The 17852-nt window shown below is 51.1% G+C and overlaps 2 protein-coding genes and 2 long non-coding RNA genes across 4 annotated transcripts in view; 2 read left to right on the plus strand and 2 right to left on the minus strand.

The window, feature by feature from the left end:
* Positions 1-9000, plus strand: part of PSMD11 (proteasome 26S subunit, non-ATPase 11) — a 28502-nt gene extending 19502 nt beyond the window's left edge. The window contains exons 7-14 of the mRNA XM_082707354.1: positions 1027-1171; positions 1990-2050; positions 4009-4071; positions 5974-6099; positions 6559-6594; positions 6854-6905; positions 7183-7325; positions 7440-9000. Of these exons, the coding sequence (XP_082563480.1) occupies positions 1027-1171; positions 1990-2050; positions 4009-4071; positions 5974-6099; positions 6559-6594; positions 6854-6905; positions 7183-7325 (626 nt within the window). The 3' untranslated portion in view covers positions 7440-9000. The remainder of the gene's footprint in view (positions 1-1026; positions 1172-1989; positions 2051-4008; positions 4072-5973; positions 6100-6558; positions 6595-6853; positions 6906-7182; positions 7326-7439) is intronic.
* LOC309851750 lies at positions 3987-5853 on the minus strand. The gene is made up of 2 exons (XR_014304907.1): positions 5651-5853; positions 3987-5519 (listed from the first exon to the last, which is right to left on the minus strand). It is a non-coding gene; the product is annotated as an uncharacterized lncRNA (long non-coding RNA).
* Positions 9001-9549: 549 nt separating the features above from the next.
* On the minus strand, positions 9550-12433 carry LOC309851746. Its single transcript, XR_014304901.1, has 2 exons — positions 12140-12433; positions 9550-11744 (listed from the first exon to the last, which is right to left on the minus strand). It is a non-coding gene; the product is annotated as an uncharacterized lncRNA (long non-coding RNA).
* A 158-nt stretch (positions 12434-12591) lies between these two features.
* CDK5R1 (cyclin dependent kinase 5 regulatory subunit 1) lies at positions 12592-17342 on the plus strand. The gene is made up of 2 exons (XM_082707393.1): positions 12592-13099; positions 13414-17342. Exon 2 carries the CDS (start codon positions 13556-13558, stop codon positions 14477-14479), a length of 924 nt encoding a protein of 307 aa, XP_082563519.1. The 5' UTR covers positions 12592-13099; positions 13414-13555; the 3' UTR covers positions 14480-17342.
* The last annotated feature ends 510 nt before the right edge of the window (positions 17343-17852 follow it).

Here is a 17852-nt window from a genome sequence, read left to right on the forward strand (position 1 = left end):
CGGAGGGCTTAGATGCCTGCCAAGCTAGGAGGAACTAAATTTCTTTTTTTTTTAAGGTTTTTTTTTTTTTTTTTTTTTTTAAGATTTTATTTATTTATTTGACAGAGAGAGATCACAAGTAGGCAGAGGCAGGCAGAGAGAGTGGGGAGCAGGGAAGCAGGCTCCCTGCTGAGCAGAGAGCCCGATGCGGAGCTCAATCCCAGGACCCTGGGATCATAACTTGAGCTGAAGGCAGAGGCTTTAACCCACTGAGCCACCCAGGCATCCTGGAACTAAATTTCTTGTTGGATAGCACAGGTTGGAAGTAATAGCAAGTTCAATCAAAGTTAGCCTCATTGGAATCAACCCAACTTCTAAATGGTTGAAACTTGTTTAGATAAACTGTTCTATCTCAGTCTGAGGAAATACTGCTTAACCATGTCCAGTTAAATTAATTTCATGGATCTGGTATTATATGAAATCTATATATTGATTCTTCTAGGCAAGAGCACATCTATAAATGACAACTATCTGAAGCAGGAGTATAAGAAATTGGATTTATTTTTTCTCTTTTGAGAGCTCACATACAAAAATGTCAAGCTTAGAAAAGCTATCTTAAATGTTACTAAAACAGGTTATTTAGGCAGGCAGTCCAAGGATGTTTGGTTCAACTTCCTGACATATGAGGGTGATGTCCTGAAGGGTAACTGTGGCCTTTTCTAGTGGCTTCAAAAGATAGCAGAACCATAATAGTAATGAGAAGTATGGGGAAAGATGTTAGTGCATAGTTTTTAGGATCCCTTTTAAGTAGGGTTTCTAACTTTTTTGGGATTTATATTGTTAAGATGACATTGAAACTGGGAGATTAAAGATCTCATTCTATCTTTACCACTAGCTGGCAGTGACTTTAGGCAGGTCCTTTAACCTTTCCTGACCTCATCACTATATAGGTGGCGTTGGGATAGATTTTGGAGGCTTTCCCCAGCTCTGATCTTCGATGGTTCTGTTATTTTATATCGTTTTTACTCCTATCTTTTCAATGTCCAGGTATTATCCATGCAGCAGAAGAGAAGGATTGGAAAACTGCATACTCCTATTTCTATGAGGCATTTGAGGGTTATGATTCCATCGATAGCCCAAAGGCCATCACATCTCTGAAGTACATGTTGCTGTGCAAAATCATGCTCAACACGTATGTGCCTGTTAACTTGGGGTTATGAGAACTCAGGTTCTTCACCTTGGTTTTCTGCCATGCAGACATAGCTTGCACAGGGAGTTTAGCTGGTTAGAAGCAGCAGCTGCCGCCTGTGGGACTGGTTGACATAAGAGTGGGAGGATTGAAGGTGTTCCCCAGAGCACTTTTGCTTGCTAGTTTTTGAGAACTGGGAAGACAGATGAGAGAAATCTCTTTTCCAGACTCATGGACTGTTCTCGTCACTCTGCAGTTATTCTGACCAGGGAGTTGCTGAGCATCAGACAGAGGGCCTGGAAATAGCTTACAGTCTAGCACTGGCCCCCTGGGCCACCCAGAATGGGGGTGCATTAAGGAAGAAGTTGAGAGGTTTGAGAAGGGGAACAACAGCAAGTAGGACAGATCTTTTTATAAGGAATTCTGGAGAATTTATCCACATTCGTTTAGGAATAAATGTGATCTTGACTAGTACTTTTTGGATCTTTGCATTACACAGGGATTGTGTTTTAACAAGACCTGTTGTCCGGGGATTTGACTTAAATTTATCATCCTGCCTTTTGAATTTATTACTTTTGGTTTGTTCAGTGTGACTTTCTTTTTAATGCTGGAGTTTTTCTACTCTTCAGTGCTGAGCCTGGGCCTAGAGTAGCGAAAGCCTGGCTTCTGTGAGGTGAGGGACATAATGGGTTTTGGGGTGAGGCGTCTCATCTCCGTGGGCAGTCTTCTCAGTGGAATTTTGAGATAAAGACATTTGCCTGAACCTATACTTAGAAGCATAACATCCTGGAGCAGTGACCAAGTTTGTCTTTTTTTTCTAGCCCAGAAGATGTCCAGGCTTTGGTGAGCGGGAAGCTTGCACTTCGGTATGCGGGGAGGCAGGTAGGGAATGCCTTGACTGCAGTTCTCATCACTACTTATTTGAAACCAGTACGTCATCTGTCATGATGCCTGGTGGGACCAGTGCTCTTCAAGTCTCTATTCCATATTCTCTGAGTGTCCCCCCACCCAGTTCCCTCTGCCACCCCTTTTCCTGTAAGCCTATTCTGTGTATTTTCTATATTAAATCTTTGGCCTGGAGAGTCCGTTTGCGGTGCTCTTACAGATGTCAGATGGTTTAAGGGAGTTCTAGAACTGAACGGTAGCATTTGTATGAGTTAGGCTGCATTTAGCTTTGACCAAAAATATTTATCTATCATGAGCCTGACTTAAAAGCTTAACATGTGCAGAATATGAAGTGTTGGGTTCTCCAGGAGTTTGGAGGCTGTTAAGGTTTGGTGCACATGTGCTTTATAGGGAGGTCGAAGTGCTTGGTGCAGAAACTGGTTTTTGTTTTTGTTTTTTTAAGATTTTATTTGTTTATCTGAGAGAGAGAAAGAGTGGACCAGGGAGGGGTAGAAGATGCAGACTCCCTGCTGAGCAGGGAGCCCAACATGGGACTCCATCCCAGGACCCTGAGATCATGTCCTGAGCTGAAGGCAGGCACTTAACAACTGAGCTACCCAGGCACCCCAGAAACTGGGTTTTGAAAGCTCACCCAAGTGTTTCTAAGTACGTTTTCACTCAGGTCCTGAGTTTTGAGCGTGGTTCAAAAGACCTTTTATAGTCATTAGTCCCTTTTGTGCCTGAGTAGGTATGAGTATGATGTGTAAAGATGGTCTCAGGCTCCTGGACCATCTCTTCTTTGTCCTTTGTCTGATTATCAGTAGTCAAGTAACAGTTATCTTTCTAGATTTCAAGTGCAGTTGTCTCTAAACAACGGACACATTAGCAATCTCATATCTTTGTAGGAATGGCCACAACAGATGGTTTCCTCCTTTTCTATGAGTGGCCCTAGTTTTGGGATCCTAGTTGTTATTACTACAGGAATAGTTGTTACTACTACAGTGAAGGACTCCCTGCCCTATTTAGAATTAGAGTTGAGGAAAACGGGCTAAGAGAGGTCAAGTGTCCAGGACAGGGTCAGGTAACTATTAAATGGGGGAGCCAGACTTTAAACTTGGGTTATCTGGCTCTTAGTTTCAGGCTTAACTCATTTGATATTTGTTCTGTCTGTGGGACAAATGCTGACACACAATACACTAATGATTAGTTTTGCACCATGTCAAAGTCTGTCATAAAACACACGCCATCCTTATGTAAGTGCATAGGCTGGTACCAGAGGAGCTCCTTCTGGTCCTTTGTGCCTTGATGACAGCTTTTAAGCAGAAGTCAGCACAGACTCCCAGAAAGATTGTAGATTTCTTGCTGAGTAGAGACTTGATAGGTTGGTGACGTGCCTTTTATAATCAAGTTAGAAGGTGACCTCAACCACTGATTGTACCTTCTTCTCTCTGTGGCATTTTAACATTGAGTGCAGTATGTGGAATTTTGCTGGCTCAACCTTAATGAAAGTAGACCCTGGCTCAGGCTCTGTACTACACATAGCAGAATAAGACTTAATGAAGCAGAGGTACGACCTGAGGCTAAGGGCAGGAAAGAATCTGTGGGCTTTGGGGGTAAGCAGCCTTGGAGGAGGGGGAAAGACATCACAGGTCTCTGGTCATTGTTTCTTATAGCTTGTCGTCTTTAGAGAATGCTATGTAAGGGCCTTTTTTTCCTTTTTAACTTTTTATTTCCTAGTATTTTTAAGTAATTTCAGATTTCAAATGGAGACTGGTTGGGACACAGGGGTGGTGGTCTAGCTTCTCTTCCCCGGCCTCTGAAGAAGATCGGTGGTGAGGCAGGATCTTCTTGCAGCCAGAAGTTGTGTGGACATAGCATACTGCTTAGGACATTGATTGGATGGGATGTGAGTGTGCAGAATAGATCGCTGTCACTGTTTTTCTCTTTATTCTTAGACAGAAGCATTAAAATGTGTGGCTCAGGCTAGCAAGAACAGATCACTGGCAGATTTTGAAAAGGTAAGCATGGTATTGGGTTGGTAGGGAATGGGTGGAGGAGAGGGACATTTACATACTTAAAAAAACCTTTTATTTGTAAATAATTATAGTTTCACAAGAATTTTCAAAGATAGTACACAGTGATTCTGTGTACCCTTCACCCAGTTTTCTCCAATGGTTACATCTTAATTATAGTACATTATCAAAACCTGGAAATAAGCACTTTCGTACAGTGAAGCTTGTTGAGTTGTAATACCTCATTTATATATTGTACCTTCCAGTTTCAAAAAGCTCTTTCATCGGAGGTGCCTGGGTGGCTCAGTCAGTAAGCATCTGACAGGATCTTGAGATCCTGGGAACGAGCCCCACGTTGGGGATTCTGTTTCACTTTCTGCCTCTCCCTTTGCCCCTCCCCCTGTTCATGTGTGAGCTTTCTCTCTCAAATAAATAAATCTTTGAAAAAAAATGTTCTTTCATCCTTTTTCACTTTGATTTTTCACAACATACTACTTCTCTGCATTTTATGGTTGAGGGAGCTGGGGTTCAGTGAAGGTGCCTGAAGCCCCCACAGCTCACATGTCAGGGATCGACGCCAGGCCTGGCACTTGTTCTTTGGGTTATGATTGTAGGGTTTCCTTCAGCTCCAGAAATACCAACTCTCCTTCTCTGGGGGCAAAAGAGAAGTCTTGGTATGTGCAAATGGTCCAGAAGACACCTCCTGTGAGGTTGACATTCCAGGCTTGCTTTGCCTCCTGTGACTTTTACTCTGCCACTTGTTAGCAAAAGTTTGAAAAGGGAGAAAAACATACCTAAGCAGTAGAGTGAGACTTATATATTCTCTGCTGAGTCTCCCTTCTCTTAATCTGAGTAAAGTGGCCAGTTTAATTAAAAACAAACCTAGATCTAGGAAGAAAACTTTGTGCAGACAGAGGTTAGACCATTTGACTCTGGCTCTCTCCAAGATTCATTGTCTTGGTTGAGCTTTCTTGCCAATTTCACTTCCTTACTTGGCATGATTTGCTTGCTTCTCTTAACCCCTTATAGCACAGCTGACATGGGGCTGGATCTTGAGACCATTCCTCAAAGTAAATAAATTACATACATGAATAAACAAAATAGACTAGATCATTCTATCCTAAAGTTTGGGATATCTGATGGGACACTTCTGTTACTAGGGGTTACCTGGGGTATGGGTCTGGGAAACAGGATGACAAAACAAAATTAGGTGTTTTGCTTTCTGTTACGTGCAGAACTGTATGCTGATGTGCTTGTAAAACTCCACGAGCCACTTGTGAGATTCAGTATTTCCCATTATTTTTTTACTTCTTTTTTTTTTTTTTTTTTTTTCGAGAGAGTCGGTATGCAAGCTTGCATGTACAGAGGGGGAAGGGCAGAGGGAGAGAGAATCTTAAGTAGACTTCATGCCCAGCTCGACATGGGGCTCGCTGTCACATCCCTGAGATCATGACCTGAGCAGAAATCAGGGGTCAGATACTTAACTGACTGAGCCACCCAGGCACCCCAAGTATTTCCCATTATTTAACCTCAGAATTCTTTTTTTTTTTTTCCCCCTGGAGATCCTATTTGCTCTGTGGGATACCTGTGGAGAACTGCTTTTGTAGTGGATTTGGCTTTCAGGCTGAGCAGTTCGTGGGGCTTACACGGTTTGAGCTGTCAACACAAGGCTTTCCTTCAGAAAGGTGGTGCCTAGAGAGGGCTCCATCTTTTAGTTCCTAATGGTTCTTTTCTTCTCCCTTATAGCATAGCTGTAAGGCTATGTTTTAGCTTTTCTTTCATCTCAAATTCTCTAGAACTTGAGTCGTTCCTGTATTTCCGAGGTCCAGCAGACTACTTAGGAAGCCAGGAGTGGCGTGGCTTCAGGGGCTTCTCTGTGCCAATGTCTGTGACCGTCTTTCTTGGCAGGCCCTGACAGATTATCGGGCAGAGCTCCGGGATGACCCAATCATCAGTACACACTTGGCCAAGTTGTATGATAACTTACTGGAACAGAATCTGATCCGAGTCATTGAGCCTTTTTCCCGAGTTCAGGTAAGGACCCGCCTGGGGACTCTAGTTCTCTGGCTAGGCGTCCTCTCTAGTCCCCTCGCTTGCCACCACCAATGCAGAACAGGAACTTGCTTCCAAGACACTCTCTGGTGGGTGAGAGGCTTGGGCTTTTTTTGACACAGGAACAAGAGTTGTGAGAGTGCCATGGGGTGGAGGCTGGTGAGATTGCTTCTGCTTGTCCTGAATGCAGGCCCCTCCTTGCCTCTGTGGTCACCGTGCATGTGGTAGATGCTGTGTAGGGGGGGTGTGGGCCGGGAGTGTGTATGGTCTGTGATGAGAGACAGGCAGAGGGACAGAGCACGAGAGGCCTGAACAAGACCCAGGAGAGTTTACTCCTGGGGAGACACACTCAGCAGACACAGCTGTCACACCCCCACCCAGCCCCCAGGTTAGAGGAGGAAGTAGGACTCTCAGTGTCGCTGTCTCTGCCTTTTCTTGTAGATTGAACACATATCTAGCCTCATCAAACTCTCCAAGGTAAGGAGTCCTGAGCTTGTTGTCTTGGGGGTGGGGATATGGAAGGGAGCATATGGAGGCGGTTGGCATTTCTTCTTGATGGGCCTTGTTGGAAAGTCCTCAACTTCATAGTGTGGAATGGGGACTGTGAGCTCAGAGCTCAAGTTACATTGTTGCTGTTTTGTTTACAATCCATTTGCTCTTTTATACAGAACTTTCTTGTCAGTGTGATCTTTGATTAGTGGATACCCGTCCCTTTAATCATGTGCTTTGATTTTAGGCCGACGTGGAAAGGAAATTGTCACAGATGATTCTTGACAAGAAATTTCATGGTGAGTAACAGTGGTGAAGCTGTTGACGCACGAAGCTCTTATTCATCCCGAAAGGATATGTTCCGTTTGTTTCACCTGGTGGGACCCTGGGCCCTCCTCTCTCCCTGTGAGGAGATGAGGAGACTGCATAATAAACATGCGCAGATGGCACATGGAGATGACTTCTGGTTCTCCTTTCTGGAGAAAGGGAGGTAGCTAGGGAGTGAGTGGGCGGCTGCTCACATGCCTTTGTGTCTAATCCCCTCTTTTACCTGGGTTGCCCTTGTGTTTCCTGCAGGGATCTTGGACCAGGGGGAGGGTGTCTTGATTATTTTCGATGAACCCCCAGTAGATAAAACTTACGAAGCTGCTCTGGAAACAATTCAGAACATGAGTAAAGTAGTGGATTCCCTCTACAACAAAGCCAAGAAGCTGACATAGGTGAGTGCTGGCTCCGGACCGGGACCGGGCAGCGCGTCTTCGCCTGTCGAGACCGAAAGCCTCCCGGCGGCCTCGAAGCTTCCCCGATTGACACTGCTCTGTCTTCTCTTGCAGAGTTGGATCCGTAGCGGTCCTTTGGAGAGTGTGTGTGGCGGGAGAGTGAAACCTTTGGGGGAAAATGCTAGGAGATTCTTTTTTCTTTTTGTTCTACTTTTCGCTCGGAAAGTTTTTAAATCCTCATTTGGTGCATCTGTATTCCAGCCAATAGATGTGCCAGTTTTCATGTAATCTTTACTGGCCCAACTTGGGAGTGGGGAAATTGCTTAAAAAAAAAAGAAAAAGAAAAAAAAAAGGTTATTCTAAATAAAAGGAAAAAGGCTTACACTACCTAAAGCTGTGCTCTCTGCCTCCTGGGAGAGGGCCGCAAAGCCAGGTGCCCCGCCAACCACTGGGGCTCCGACCCACCTGCTGGGCGCCACCTCTCCTCCTCTTCAGAATTGGGTGTTTGCCTGACCATCAAAGCAACGACTTTTTATTCTGTTTGTACTGAACCAAAACAAACAACTGTGTATAGACTGCTATTTTCTTTTTTATTTGAAACGAGGCGTTTCGGTGTTCTTTCCCCGGCCACATGGCCTGTCACCCGCCCTTCCCCCCGACAACGGCTCCAGTAGACTGGCCAGAGGGCCCGCCGCTGCCGCCACCGCCGCCGCACCTGCACGGCTCCGCGCCGACCTGTGGAGGAATGGGGACGAGGCCAGGAGCTAGTGTCCACCAGGGCCACACGGGAGCAGTGTGGGCCCTCAGGGGGCCTGCTGTGCATGTGGCTCTTTTTAACCCAGTAAACTAGATTAGACGTCAGTGTTTTCATTGCCCTTCTCCGCTCTTCTCTCTGTCCTTTCTCCTTCCCCTCTCGACCAGGAGACCATCCCGTGTCTCTCTTCCTCCCTCCTTCCCCTCCAGGGGAGTCAGGCTGTCTGAAATCCATCAGCTTCTCTCCCTGTCCCACTCCTCCTCCTGCTGTCAGATGGATTTAGTCTTTTTTTAAACAAGTGAACGTTGGAAATGAGACTGTGGGGTGTGGGTTTTTCTTTCTTGCTTTCTTTCTTTTTTTTTTTTTAAACCTTTGTTGTTGGGTTTTCAAGCAACCTCATGTCCCCCTCCCAGGGAGCTGCTTTATTTACCTCTTAGAAACTGACCGGCTGGGAGGTAGAGCATTGTATTTCAGCATGCTTTGTTTTATGGTAAGATCGCGTAGTGAGGCTTTCGTGCCATTTGGGCCGGTAAGCTTCTGCACCTCTGTCGTGCCCAGCTATGTTCCTTCCTCCTCTCATCCGTCTTCTCTTCAACTCTTCCCCTCATGCCTCCTCCTGCTGGCCTCCTTTTCTCTTTCTTTCCCTTTCTCAGATTATCCTTCCAGGTTTTCGTAATAAATTTATATTTTGTAAAAGGATTTTGTTGTACCAGGTTTTGCATCCTCACTGAATCTGACTGGCTTTTACTTTCCTCTCCAAAATCAGGTTTTTGTTCTCAGCATCTCTCCCCATCATGTCCAGTCACTGTTTTGGTTTTGGCACCATCAATATCAAATGTACAAACGGTTCTTGCTAACCAACACCAGGTATATCTGATGTTCAGATGAGTTCCAATAAAAACAATTTTTTTTTTTCAAAAAGTGTCCTTTCTTGAGTGCTGGAGGGCTTCTGATCAAGTCTGCACAGCTCTGTAGCCTTCTAGACCCACCAAAGCTCTGGTACCTCATTTGCTTTGTGGGAAACCTTTAGATTTGGGGTAAACTGGAGGGCTTTGGGTAAGAAAGGTGGTCAGTGAGGTCTGAAATGGGAAGCAGTGTGCAGGGATCCTTCTGGTTTTCCAAGGCAACAGAGTCCAGTGAGGACAGGGGGTTTGGGCTGGAAGAGCCTCTGCTGCTTCCTGGGAAGGCAGTGTGCTATGAAGGTTCTGTGAGGTCATACCAGTGCAGGTGCCTGGAGAGTCCTTTTAGTTGTGGTTTTGTTTTTAGTTGAAATCTTCAAAAGCAGTGATTTTCATACTGCCCCTCAGACCCTGGCAGCGGTTTGAGGGGCTCTGAGGCCAAGGGGGCAGAGGGAGCAATCACTGCCAGCTCCATTCCAGTCCCAACCACTTTGTTACTCTGTTTCAGTTCTGGGGAGTCTATGTATAGTTTCACTTGCAGGAAGAATTTTGCTTTTTGCTGACCCTGCAGCAGAAGAGGGGAGGGTTCCCCAAGCATAGGGCAGGCCCGAGGCTCAGTTGGCAGCAGCCCTTCCTCTGCTCCCTTTGTGGGTCTGACGATCTCTAGACCTGCGCTGTCCACTGCGCAGCCACTGGCCACACGTGGCTGTGGAGCCTTCGACATGGGGCTAGTTCCAAGTGTGATGCATTGCAAATGTAAACAAACCAGACTTCGAAGACAGTATGAAAAAAATGTAAAATAGCTCAACTTTTTTATATATATGTTGAAATATTTTGAGCATAATGGGTTAAATAAAATATATTATTAAAATCCACCTGCTTCTTCCTTTTTTAAAAAAAATGTGGTTATTCGAAAATACTCAAAATACCTGTGTGGCTTGCATTTGTGGCTCACGTTATATTTTTCTGGACAGTGCTGCTCTAGACCTCCAGGGCTGCTTTCCCTCCCTGGCCTCAAGTAAGCTGGGGCTGGGCACAGTTGAGTGGGCCTGGTGGCCCATAGGCTGGTCTGGGCCTGGCTTCCCCACCCAGGGACCCTTCCTGGAACCAGCCCTCAGGGTGCCAAGGGTTTCTTGTGTGCTAATGAGACCACGCTGGTGTCGGGCGCTGCTGCTGAGGCACTCAGCGTTGGAGCACGGCTGCATGCTCATTACATAACCTGTGCTGCCCAGAAGGGCCGCTAGATGCTGCTCTGATCCCTGAAGGAACAAGGCATGGCTTCCTCAGAAGCCAGGGCTTAGCCCTGCTTTATTTGGAGCCCTTCTGGAAGGTAAGCGGCTGAGGCCTTGTCTTCTCTTTCTCAGGGTGGCGTGGGGATGAGGCCATGCAGAGGACGGATTCTCTGGTGACACCTTGGAATACCAGCCCAACAATGCGGATGAACAAGCAGGCTGGCCCTTCTGGCAGCTAGAGATAGGCTATAGAATGAATAGGGCTGATTGATGGTGAGGTTTGGAGCTCTTACCTACAGTTCTCTGAAGAGGACTGGGAAGAAAACAGCTCTTCATTCAGCTGGGTCTGCATTCTGGGCCTAGATTCTGCCGTTTCTGGCAGAATCTTCCTTGCCTTGCAATTGGAGCGGAGATGGGAGCTTGGGGGTGGTGGTGATGGTGAGTGCCTTGAAACAGCAGGGGGGTGGACAGGACTTCCAGACAACCCCTTTCCTCAGTCAAAATAGCAAGTGGGCTGGCAGTGCACATTTTGTTCGTGCTGTGCTGCAGACATGGCTTTGCCTTTGACAAGTGTGATAAGGTTGAGGTAGTAATGCAAAGAGCTTTTCTTGAAGGTGCTTGGGAAGGCTGGGTGGATGACAGCGAGAGAGGATACCAGTGTGGCCAGACTGGAAAAGGGCCAGGCGAGGGCCTGCTGCTTTGGTTTGGGAAATGAAGTAGGGTAAAGTGGACCTTGGTACTGCCTGCCATGAATTGGAATAGCTAGAACTGAAATTTGTAGGTACAGGTAACAGGGTGGATCTAAGGCGAGGCTTACAGACTTCGATATCTAGGCGTATTTTGTGAAGTGGAAAGCATTTAACCTCTGCTCAGCACCAGAATTTGAAGGGTACCTGAGAGGCAGTGTGGACAAAGGCCTACTTGGGAGCTGGGCCTCTCCACCAGGGGCTGGAGGGAAAAAGGCTTTGCCTTGGAGACAGAGTCATTGGGCCAGGGGACCTGGAGTAGATTACTTCTTCAAACTCCTTACTCTCCTTCCTGTAGGGAAGGAGACAAGTTGAGGACCCCTGCATCTCAAGAGCAGGAAGAGGCTGCACACGGAGGAACATGGGGGGGGGGGGAGACCATTGAGCTAAGGGTTAGTTTGCGTCTGAGTTAAGATTCGTGGATGTTTCAGAAGTAGCCCTCTGGGTACACAATAATGTATTTTCCATTATATGGTCACCAAAGTCTTTAAAGCTTTCAATTGCCACTGTTGACAAAGAAATTGCTGGGTAGTACATATATACATTCTAACACTTTGACTCGATAGCAGCATTGTTTTGTCTAGGGCCGTACAGAGACAGCACTGGCAGAGCTGGCCCAGGTTGACAGCCTCATGGGCTGGAGTGGCTTGGAGTCCAGGAATTGGTAGTTAATCTGGATTACAACTTACTTATCTTTTGATCTAGAGGCGATAAACTGGATGAAGATAGGTTTGACTCTTCTGGGTCTCCCGTTTGTGCATAACTCTAAATCAGTTTCCAGAATCCAACTAAAAGATAAACAAATGAAGAATGGCTCTTGTGAAGGATCTGAATTCTTGTCTTTGAGAGGAACTGTTCTTACTGGAATAAGAATTTTACAATGACTGGCACCACGTCTACAAATGATAACGTGGTTAGCATGAAAACCATCGAAATCAGAGGATCAAAGGGTTGGAAAAGCAGTGGCTTCAGTTTTACTGTAACTGATAGGAGGGTCACTGGAAATGTCGAGGTCACGTTTGTGAAGGATTGGCCCATCTCTGGGGCAGTGGCCCACCCCGGAGGCCTCAGAGCCCCGTCCCAGGTGGGTGGGGGAAAGCCAGTCGCTGTTACCTGGACCAGCCCAGAACTGCCTACGCCTCTCTGGCCTGGATTTCTATTTACTCGGGCTCCTGCCCTTTACCTGAAGTGCGGAAATACAGGCACCCGGAGGGGGAGACATGAAAGTCGATGGGGCAGTCCATCAGGATGTGAGTGGCTTCCGCAAAGGCTTCGCCTCCCACGGTTCGGGGCCTTCCTCCTGGAGCTTCCAGGCTTCTTTCCCGGGGCACGAGGATGTTAATGGAAAAAGAGATCTCGGGGCCCCAGCCGGCCTCGGTGGATGGCTTCTGCCGCGGCAGCCTCAGCCCGAGCGGGCCGCGCGTCGCCAGGGCGGGGACGCGGCGGAGAGCGCCCCCGCGCTCGGCTGCTGCGGGCGCCGCGGCGGGAACAAAGGCAGCACGTGTCTGGGCGGGGCGGCGGGCGGGATCGGCCCTCGGCCCCGCCCCCGGCGCACCCCCTCCCGTCCCCCGCCCGTCCAGAGCTCGGCTGCGCTGGGCGCCGGGGACTCTCACGCGGCCCGGCGGCTGCTGGCGCGGCGGCGCAGAGCGGGCGGCGAGCGGTGCGGGAGGGGCGGCCCCGAGAGGCGGGGCGGGGCCGGTGCCGCGAGTACCCGCCGCCACCGCCCGAGTCCGGGTCCCAGATGGGGTGCGGCGAGTAGAGGCGCTCGGGCTCGCGGCCGCATCCCTGCCCGCACCGTGCGCGGGGGCTGGAGCTGAGGACCGCGGCGGCCCGGTTCCCAGGCCGGAGCAGGCCAGCCCGGGCCTGCGCGTGGGCCGCGTGCGCGCGCGCGCGTCCCCGACTGGGAGGCCTCTGAGGTGCGCGCCGGGGCGGGAGCGGGAACGGGAGCGCGGCGGCGGCGAAGGCGGCCGGCGGGGGGCGGGGCCGCGGCGCCTGCAGAACCTTGGACAGAAGCTCCGGAGCCGCCGCCGCCGCCGAGCGCGAGCCCCGCCGAGCCCTGCCGAGCGCCGGGACCGCGGGCCCGAGCCGCGGCGCGCATTGCGGAGGGAGGGCGCGGAGCGCAGGAGTCGCCGCCGCCTGCCGGGTAAGCCTGCGCCTCGGAGCCGCCAGCTGTCCCCGAGGAGTCGCGGCCGGGGTCGGGGCCGCGCGCGGTGTCGAGGCGGGGGTCTCCCACACCCCTCCCCCCGGCCACCTCCGGCGGCGCCCGGGCCCCTCCCGCGGCTGTTCGGACCGCAGCGGCCGCGGCAGGCGGGCGGGGGGTGCCGCAGTGGAGGCGGCCGGGCTGCGGCGCGGGGGCGCGGGGCCGGGGCCAAGTCCGCGGGGGCCGCGTTGGCCCGGGTGGGGGAGCGCGGCGCCGAGCCCCGCCTGGTGCTGAGAACCATCTTGTTTTCCACGCAGATCCGAAGGGGCAGCACGCGCCCCCGGGAGCGCCCCCGACTCCTGCCCGGGGCCGCCGCGGGCTCGCTGAGCTGTTCTCTCCCTCCGTCCGGCAGGCTGGGCGCGCAGGGGCGCGGGCCCCCGCCCGGCGCTCAGCGGCACCATGGGCACGGTGCTGTCCCTGTCCCCCAGCTACCGGAAGGCCACGTTGTTTGAGGATGGCGCGGCCACGGTGGGCCACTACACGGCCGTGCAGAACAGCAAGAACGCCAAGGACAAGAACCTGAAGCGGCACTCCATCATCTCCGTGCTGCCGTGGAAGAGGATCGTGGCCGTGTCGGCCAAGAAGAAGAACTCCAAGAAGGTGCAGCCGAACAGCAGCTACCAGAACAACATCACGCACCTCAACAATGAGAATCTGAAGAAGTCGCTGTCGTGCGCCAACCTGTCCACGTTCGCCCAGCCCCCACCGGCCCAGCCGCCCGCACCCGCTGCCGGCCAGCTCTCGGGCTCCCAGAGCGGGGTCTCCTCCTCCGTCAAGAAGGCCCCGCACCCTGCCCTCACCTCCACAGGGACGCCCAAACGTGTCATCGTCCAGGCGTCCACGAGCGAGCTGCTGCGCTGCCTGGGCGAGTTTCTGTGCCGCCGGTGCTACCGCCTAAAGCACCTGTCCCCCACGGACCCTGTGCTCTGGCTGCGCAGCGTGGACCGCTCGCTGCTCCTGCAGGGCTGGCAGGACCAGGGCTTCATTACGCCTGCCAACGTGGTCTTCCTCTACATGCTGTGCAGGGATGTCATCTCCTCCGAGGTGGGCTCGGACCACGAGCTCCAGGCCATCCTGCTGACCTGCCTGTACCTCTCCTACTCCTACATGGGCAACGAGATCTCCTACCCGCTCAAGCCCTTCCTGGTGGAGAGCTGCAAGGAGGCCTTTTGGGACCGCTGCCTCTCCGTCATCAACCTCATGAGCTCCAAGATGCTGCAGATCAACGCTGACCCGCACTACTTCACGCAGGTGTTCTCCGACCTGAAGAACGAGAGTGGTCAGGAGGACAAGAAACGGCTCCTCCTTGGGCTTGATCGGTGAGCCCCGTGGCCCGCATCATGGCTCAAGGATTCCATTCATTTTTTAAAAATTTATTATTAAGCAAATCAGATTTTGTGTACAGTATGTGTCTAGCAAAGCCACCGAGGGCCTCTCCCTTCCCATCGTCTCTCCTTGGGGTTTTCTTCAGCCCTGCCTAGAACTCTGGGCTCTTTTGAACTCCCAAACCTTGTGCAAAACCCAGAAGATGTATTCAGAGCCACCCGGGCTGCTGACCTCTCAGCTCTGGGGAATTCAAAGGACTGAGCTGCCTCTGCGGCCTGTGCTCTTGCCGGACTGGGGCAGGTGAGGCTGCCCGCTGCTGCTCCTGGCACGGGAGCCGGAGAGGGGCCTCTGGCCAGTTGGCCCAGGGAGCAGTTGGCGTACCCGGTTGGAGGTCCTTTCCTTGCTCTTGCTTTGGGTCATCCATTCTCCCAGAGGCCTGTGGAGCTGGCCATCCCGACCGAGCCCTGAGTTGGGTTGGGAGGCAAGGAGCCCACCCCCCGGGGACAACTCTTCAGTCGAGGAGAAGCTTGGCCTGGTACAAAGATTGGGGCCTGTCGTTTGACCATGCACCACCCTGGTTTGCTCTTTTTTCTTTTTTAGGGAGGAGGGTTTTCCTTTAGTGAAGACATGGACCTTACCCCATAGTCCCTTTAGCCCCTGCTCCCAGCTGTGTTGACAGTGTTGGGTTAATGAGCTGGTTTGATTCATTAAGGTCTTCGATTTTGGGTCCCAGCTACAGGGGTGGGGTGTAGCTAGGGACAACTCCTTTCCTGGGTGAGTCTTTTCATTTGACTAATGCAGCTTACTCACCCTGTGGTGATGGCCAGGGCAACTGCAGGTGCCCATTACCAACAGCCTGCCTTCTGGGCGGGTGGGGTTGTCATGCCTGAGACCAGCCAGCGCCCACCGAAGGGCTAAGGCTTCTTGCTGGTGCATGACATTCATTCCGCAGAGTTGGGGTTGGGGGGGGGGGTGATGTCAGGGATCAGGGAGATGTGGTCATGACGTACCCCCTGTCCCTACCCTTGTTCATTTCAAGCTGTTTCCAAACAGTTCAGTTTCTTCTGAAGACGAACCCTTGCTCTGCAAGGCCCCATGAGACCACTGGATCTTGGGAGACAATTCCAAGACGGGCGTAGCGCTCCTGATTGCTTTGGAAGCCTGCTCAACCTGTACCTGATCATTTGCAGCTGCTGGTTTGGGTTTCCACCTTACCCTAGTGGCTGTGAAAACACACCAGGTGTACTTAATTTCCTTTCTAACTCTCCCAGATTGATGGCTTGGGACTTGGGAGAGGATTGGGAGAAGGAAGCGAACCTTCCTCGGTGGCCCATCACTCCAGCTTTGGGGAACAAAGACGAATGTGAAGGCGCTCTGGGGAGTCCTTGCTTCCAGTCCCCATGCACCCCACCCCCTCCCGGGGAGTGTTGGGATAGGGGGCTGGGGGCAGGCAGAGGGGCCTTTGCCCTAGGATTAGGTTCCAGGTGGATGGATGCTGACTTTAGCTGGAGCACTACTGAAATTCACCCGAACAAGAGAAAGCTGTGAAACCCGGAGGTCCCACTTTAAAAGAGGCCTGGAGGCGAGCTGCCGGCCCTGGGTGTTCCCGGATAAGAGGGGGAGGGCCCACCGGGGCTGGGATCGAGTTTGCCCCAGCTAGCCTCAGGCCCACGCTGAGCCTGAGCCTTTCCCGGGACTGCCAGATAATCCCGTGTGGAGCTGGAAGGAACCTGCTGGAAGGATCCTGCGGCTGCTGGCACGGACTTCTCAACGCCACCGCTTATTCTCCTCTCGGTCGGAGTTGTCACACAGCCTGTCTGTGCAGATCCCGCCGCCACGTGTGACCCGAGGTAGGAGGCCCCGTGGGGGCAGCAGGCCCTGGCGGCCTGGAAGAGGGAGGTTCGGGAGCCCAGTCTCCAGAGGAGGGGCGCGCGTCTGTAGTCACTCTTTTCTCGGCGGCGGCCGAACTTGGCCTGAGACTGTGTGCATCGGTTGCGTCCCCAGGATTCCGGTTTAGTGTGTTTCCTTCTCTTTCTCCGTATTTATTTTTTTATTTCTCGGAGGAGGTGCAAATTTCAGGAGTGGCTGGGGGACCAAGGCGGCCAGTCTCTGGCTACTCCCCCCACCCCATCCCGTGTGAAGCCTGCGCCGTCCTCCTCCGCGCCCTCGTGCTGGGCAGTCCTGGGGTGCAGGGGCCGCTGGACTCTGTGCAGGCAGTGAACCCATTTGACATGCTGCTATGAAGACTACTTTTAGAACAACAATTAAAAAAAAAAAACTAACCTACGGAAAAGAAACAAACCCTTTATTCTTTCATTGTTGCTTTGACAGTGATCTCGTGCATGCGAACCTGGAGCATTTTGTGTCTTAAGAAAAATAATCTTAGAACAGATGGCCGTGAACGTTACACCCGTGCGCAGTCACAGGAATAATAGTTCAGGATTTGGTTTTTCTCTTTTTCTTGTAAACCTGAAGGGTTGCTATCTTCTTTCCATGCAGTTCTTAGAATTTAGTTTTGTTCCAGCAGTTGTTAAACTTGCAATGAAAAGAAAATGTGCCATTTTTTCCCCCACTCAGAATTATTCATCGCTGTATATTTGAAACTGCTAATTACACGTGCGGTGTATGTTGGTTCTTAGTGCAATTTGTTCTGTAGTTATTCTTTGACCAAACCGTGGGTATTGTTAATATTAATTTATATTTGTCTCATTTTGTATGTATGTGTAGTGTGTTTGTAAGTATGTGTGGTTTATAATCTGACAAGGTCATGAAGCTCAGTTTGGCTGTAATTTAATTCCCTCTCCCTTATTTTTATTTATTTTTGTACTGTGCTGATTAAATAAAATGCACTGACCATCCATTCCGTAGGCCTCTTGTCATTCACGAGTAGGCTGAGGGCCCCTTTTATAAATGATTCCTGCGCACTCGGAACATAATTGGATTTGTATTGTGGGGAGGGGCTGGGTGATGGGGGGAGGGCAGGGCTCAGGGAGAGGGCTTAACTGGTGCATTCAAGTTAAGGTGATTAAGAGAGAAGTGCAGGTTAAGTCAACTAGGGCTTAGCTGGGCCAAGGGCGGGTGGCAGGTGTTGCTCCCCCGAGGTACCCTGGGCTTGGCTTGGCAGAGCTGGGTGACTGGGGCCTGTGGTCCGGGGGCGAGGATTAGGCCCAGGCTTGGCCTTGTGAGGGCTGGTGTCAGAACTCCTGCAGGGGCACCAGGTCTCGGCTCCCTTCGGGGAGCTTGGCCCTGAGGCTGTTGCCCACGTATCCCTGGCCTGGCTCTCTGCTCAGCACCCACCGCCCAAAGGCTTCCTCTCTGGCCGGTGGCTGCCGAGTTGTGTCCACGTGGCTCAGACCTGCCACTTTAGCTG

Source organism: Mustela nivalis (genome assembly GCF_964662115.1).
Source record: "Mustela nivalis genome assembly, chromosome: 17".
Taxonomy (NCBI): domain Eukaryota; kingdom Metazoa; phylum Chordata; class Mammalia; order Carnivora; family Mustelidae; genus Mustela; species Mustela nivalis.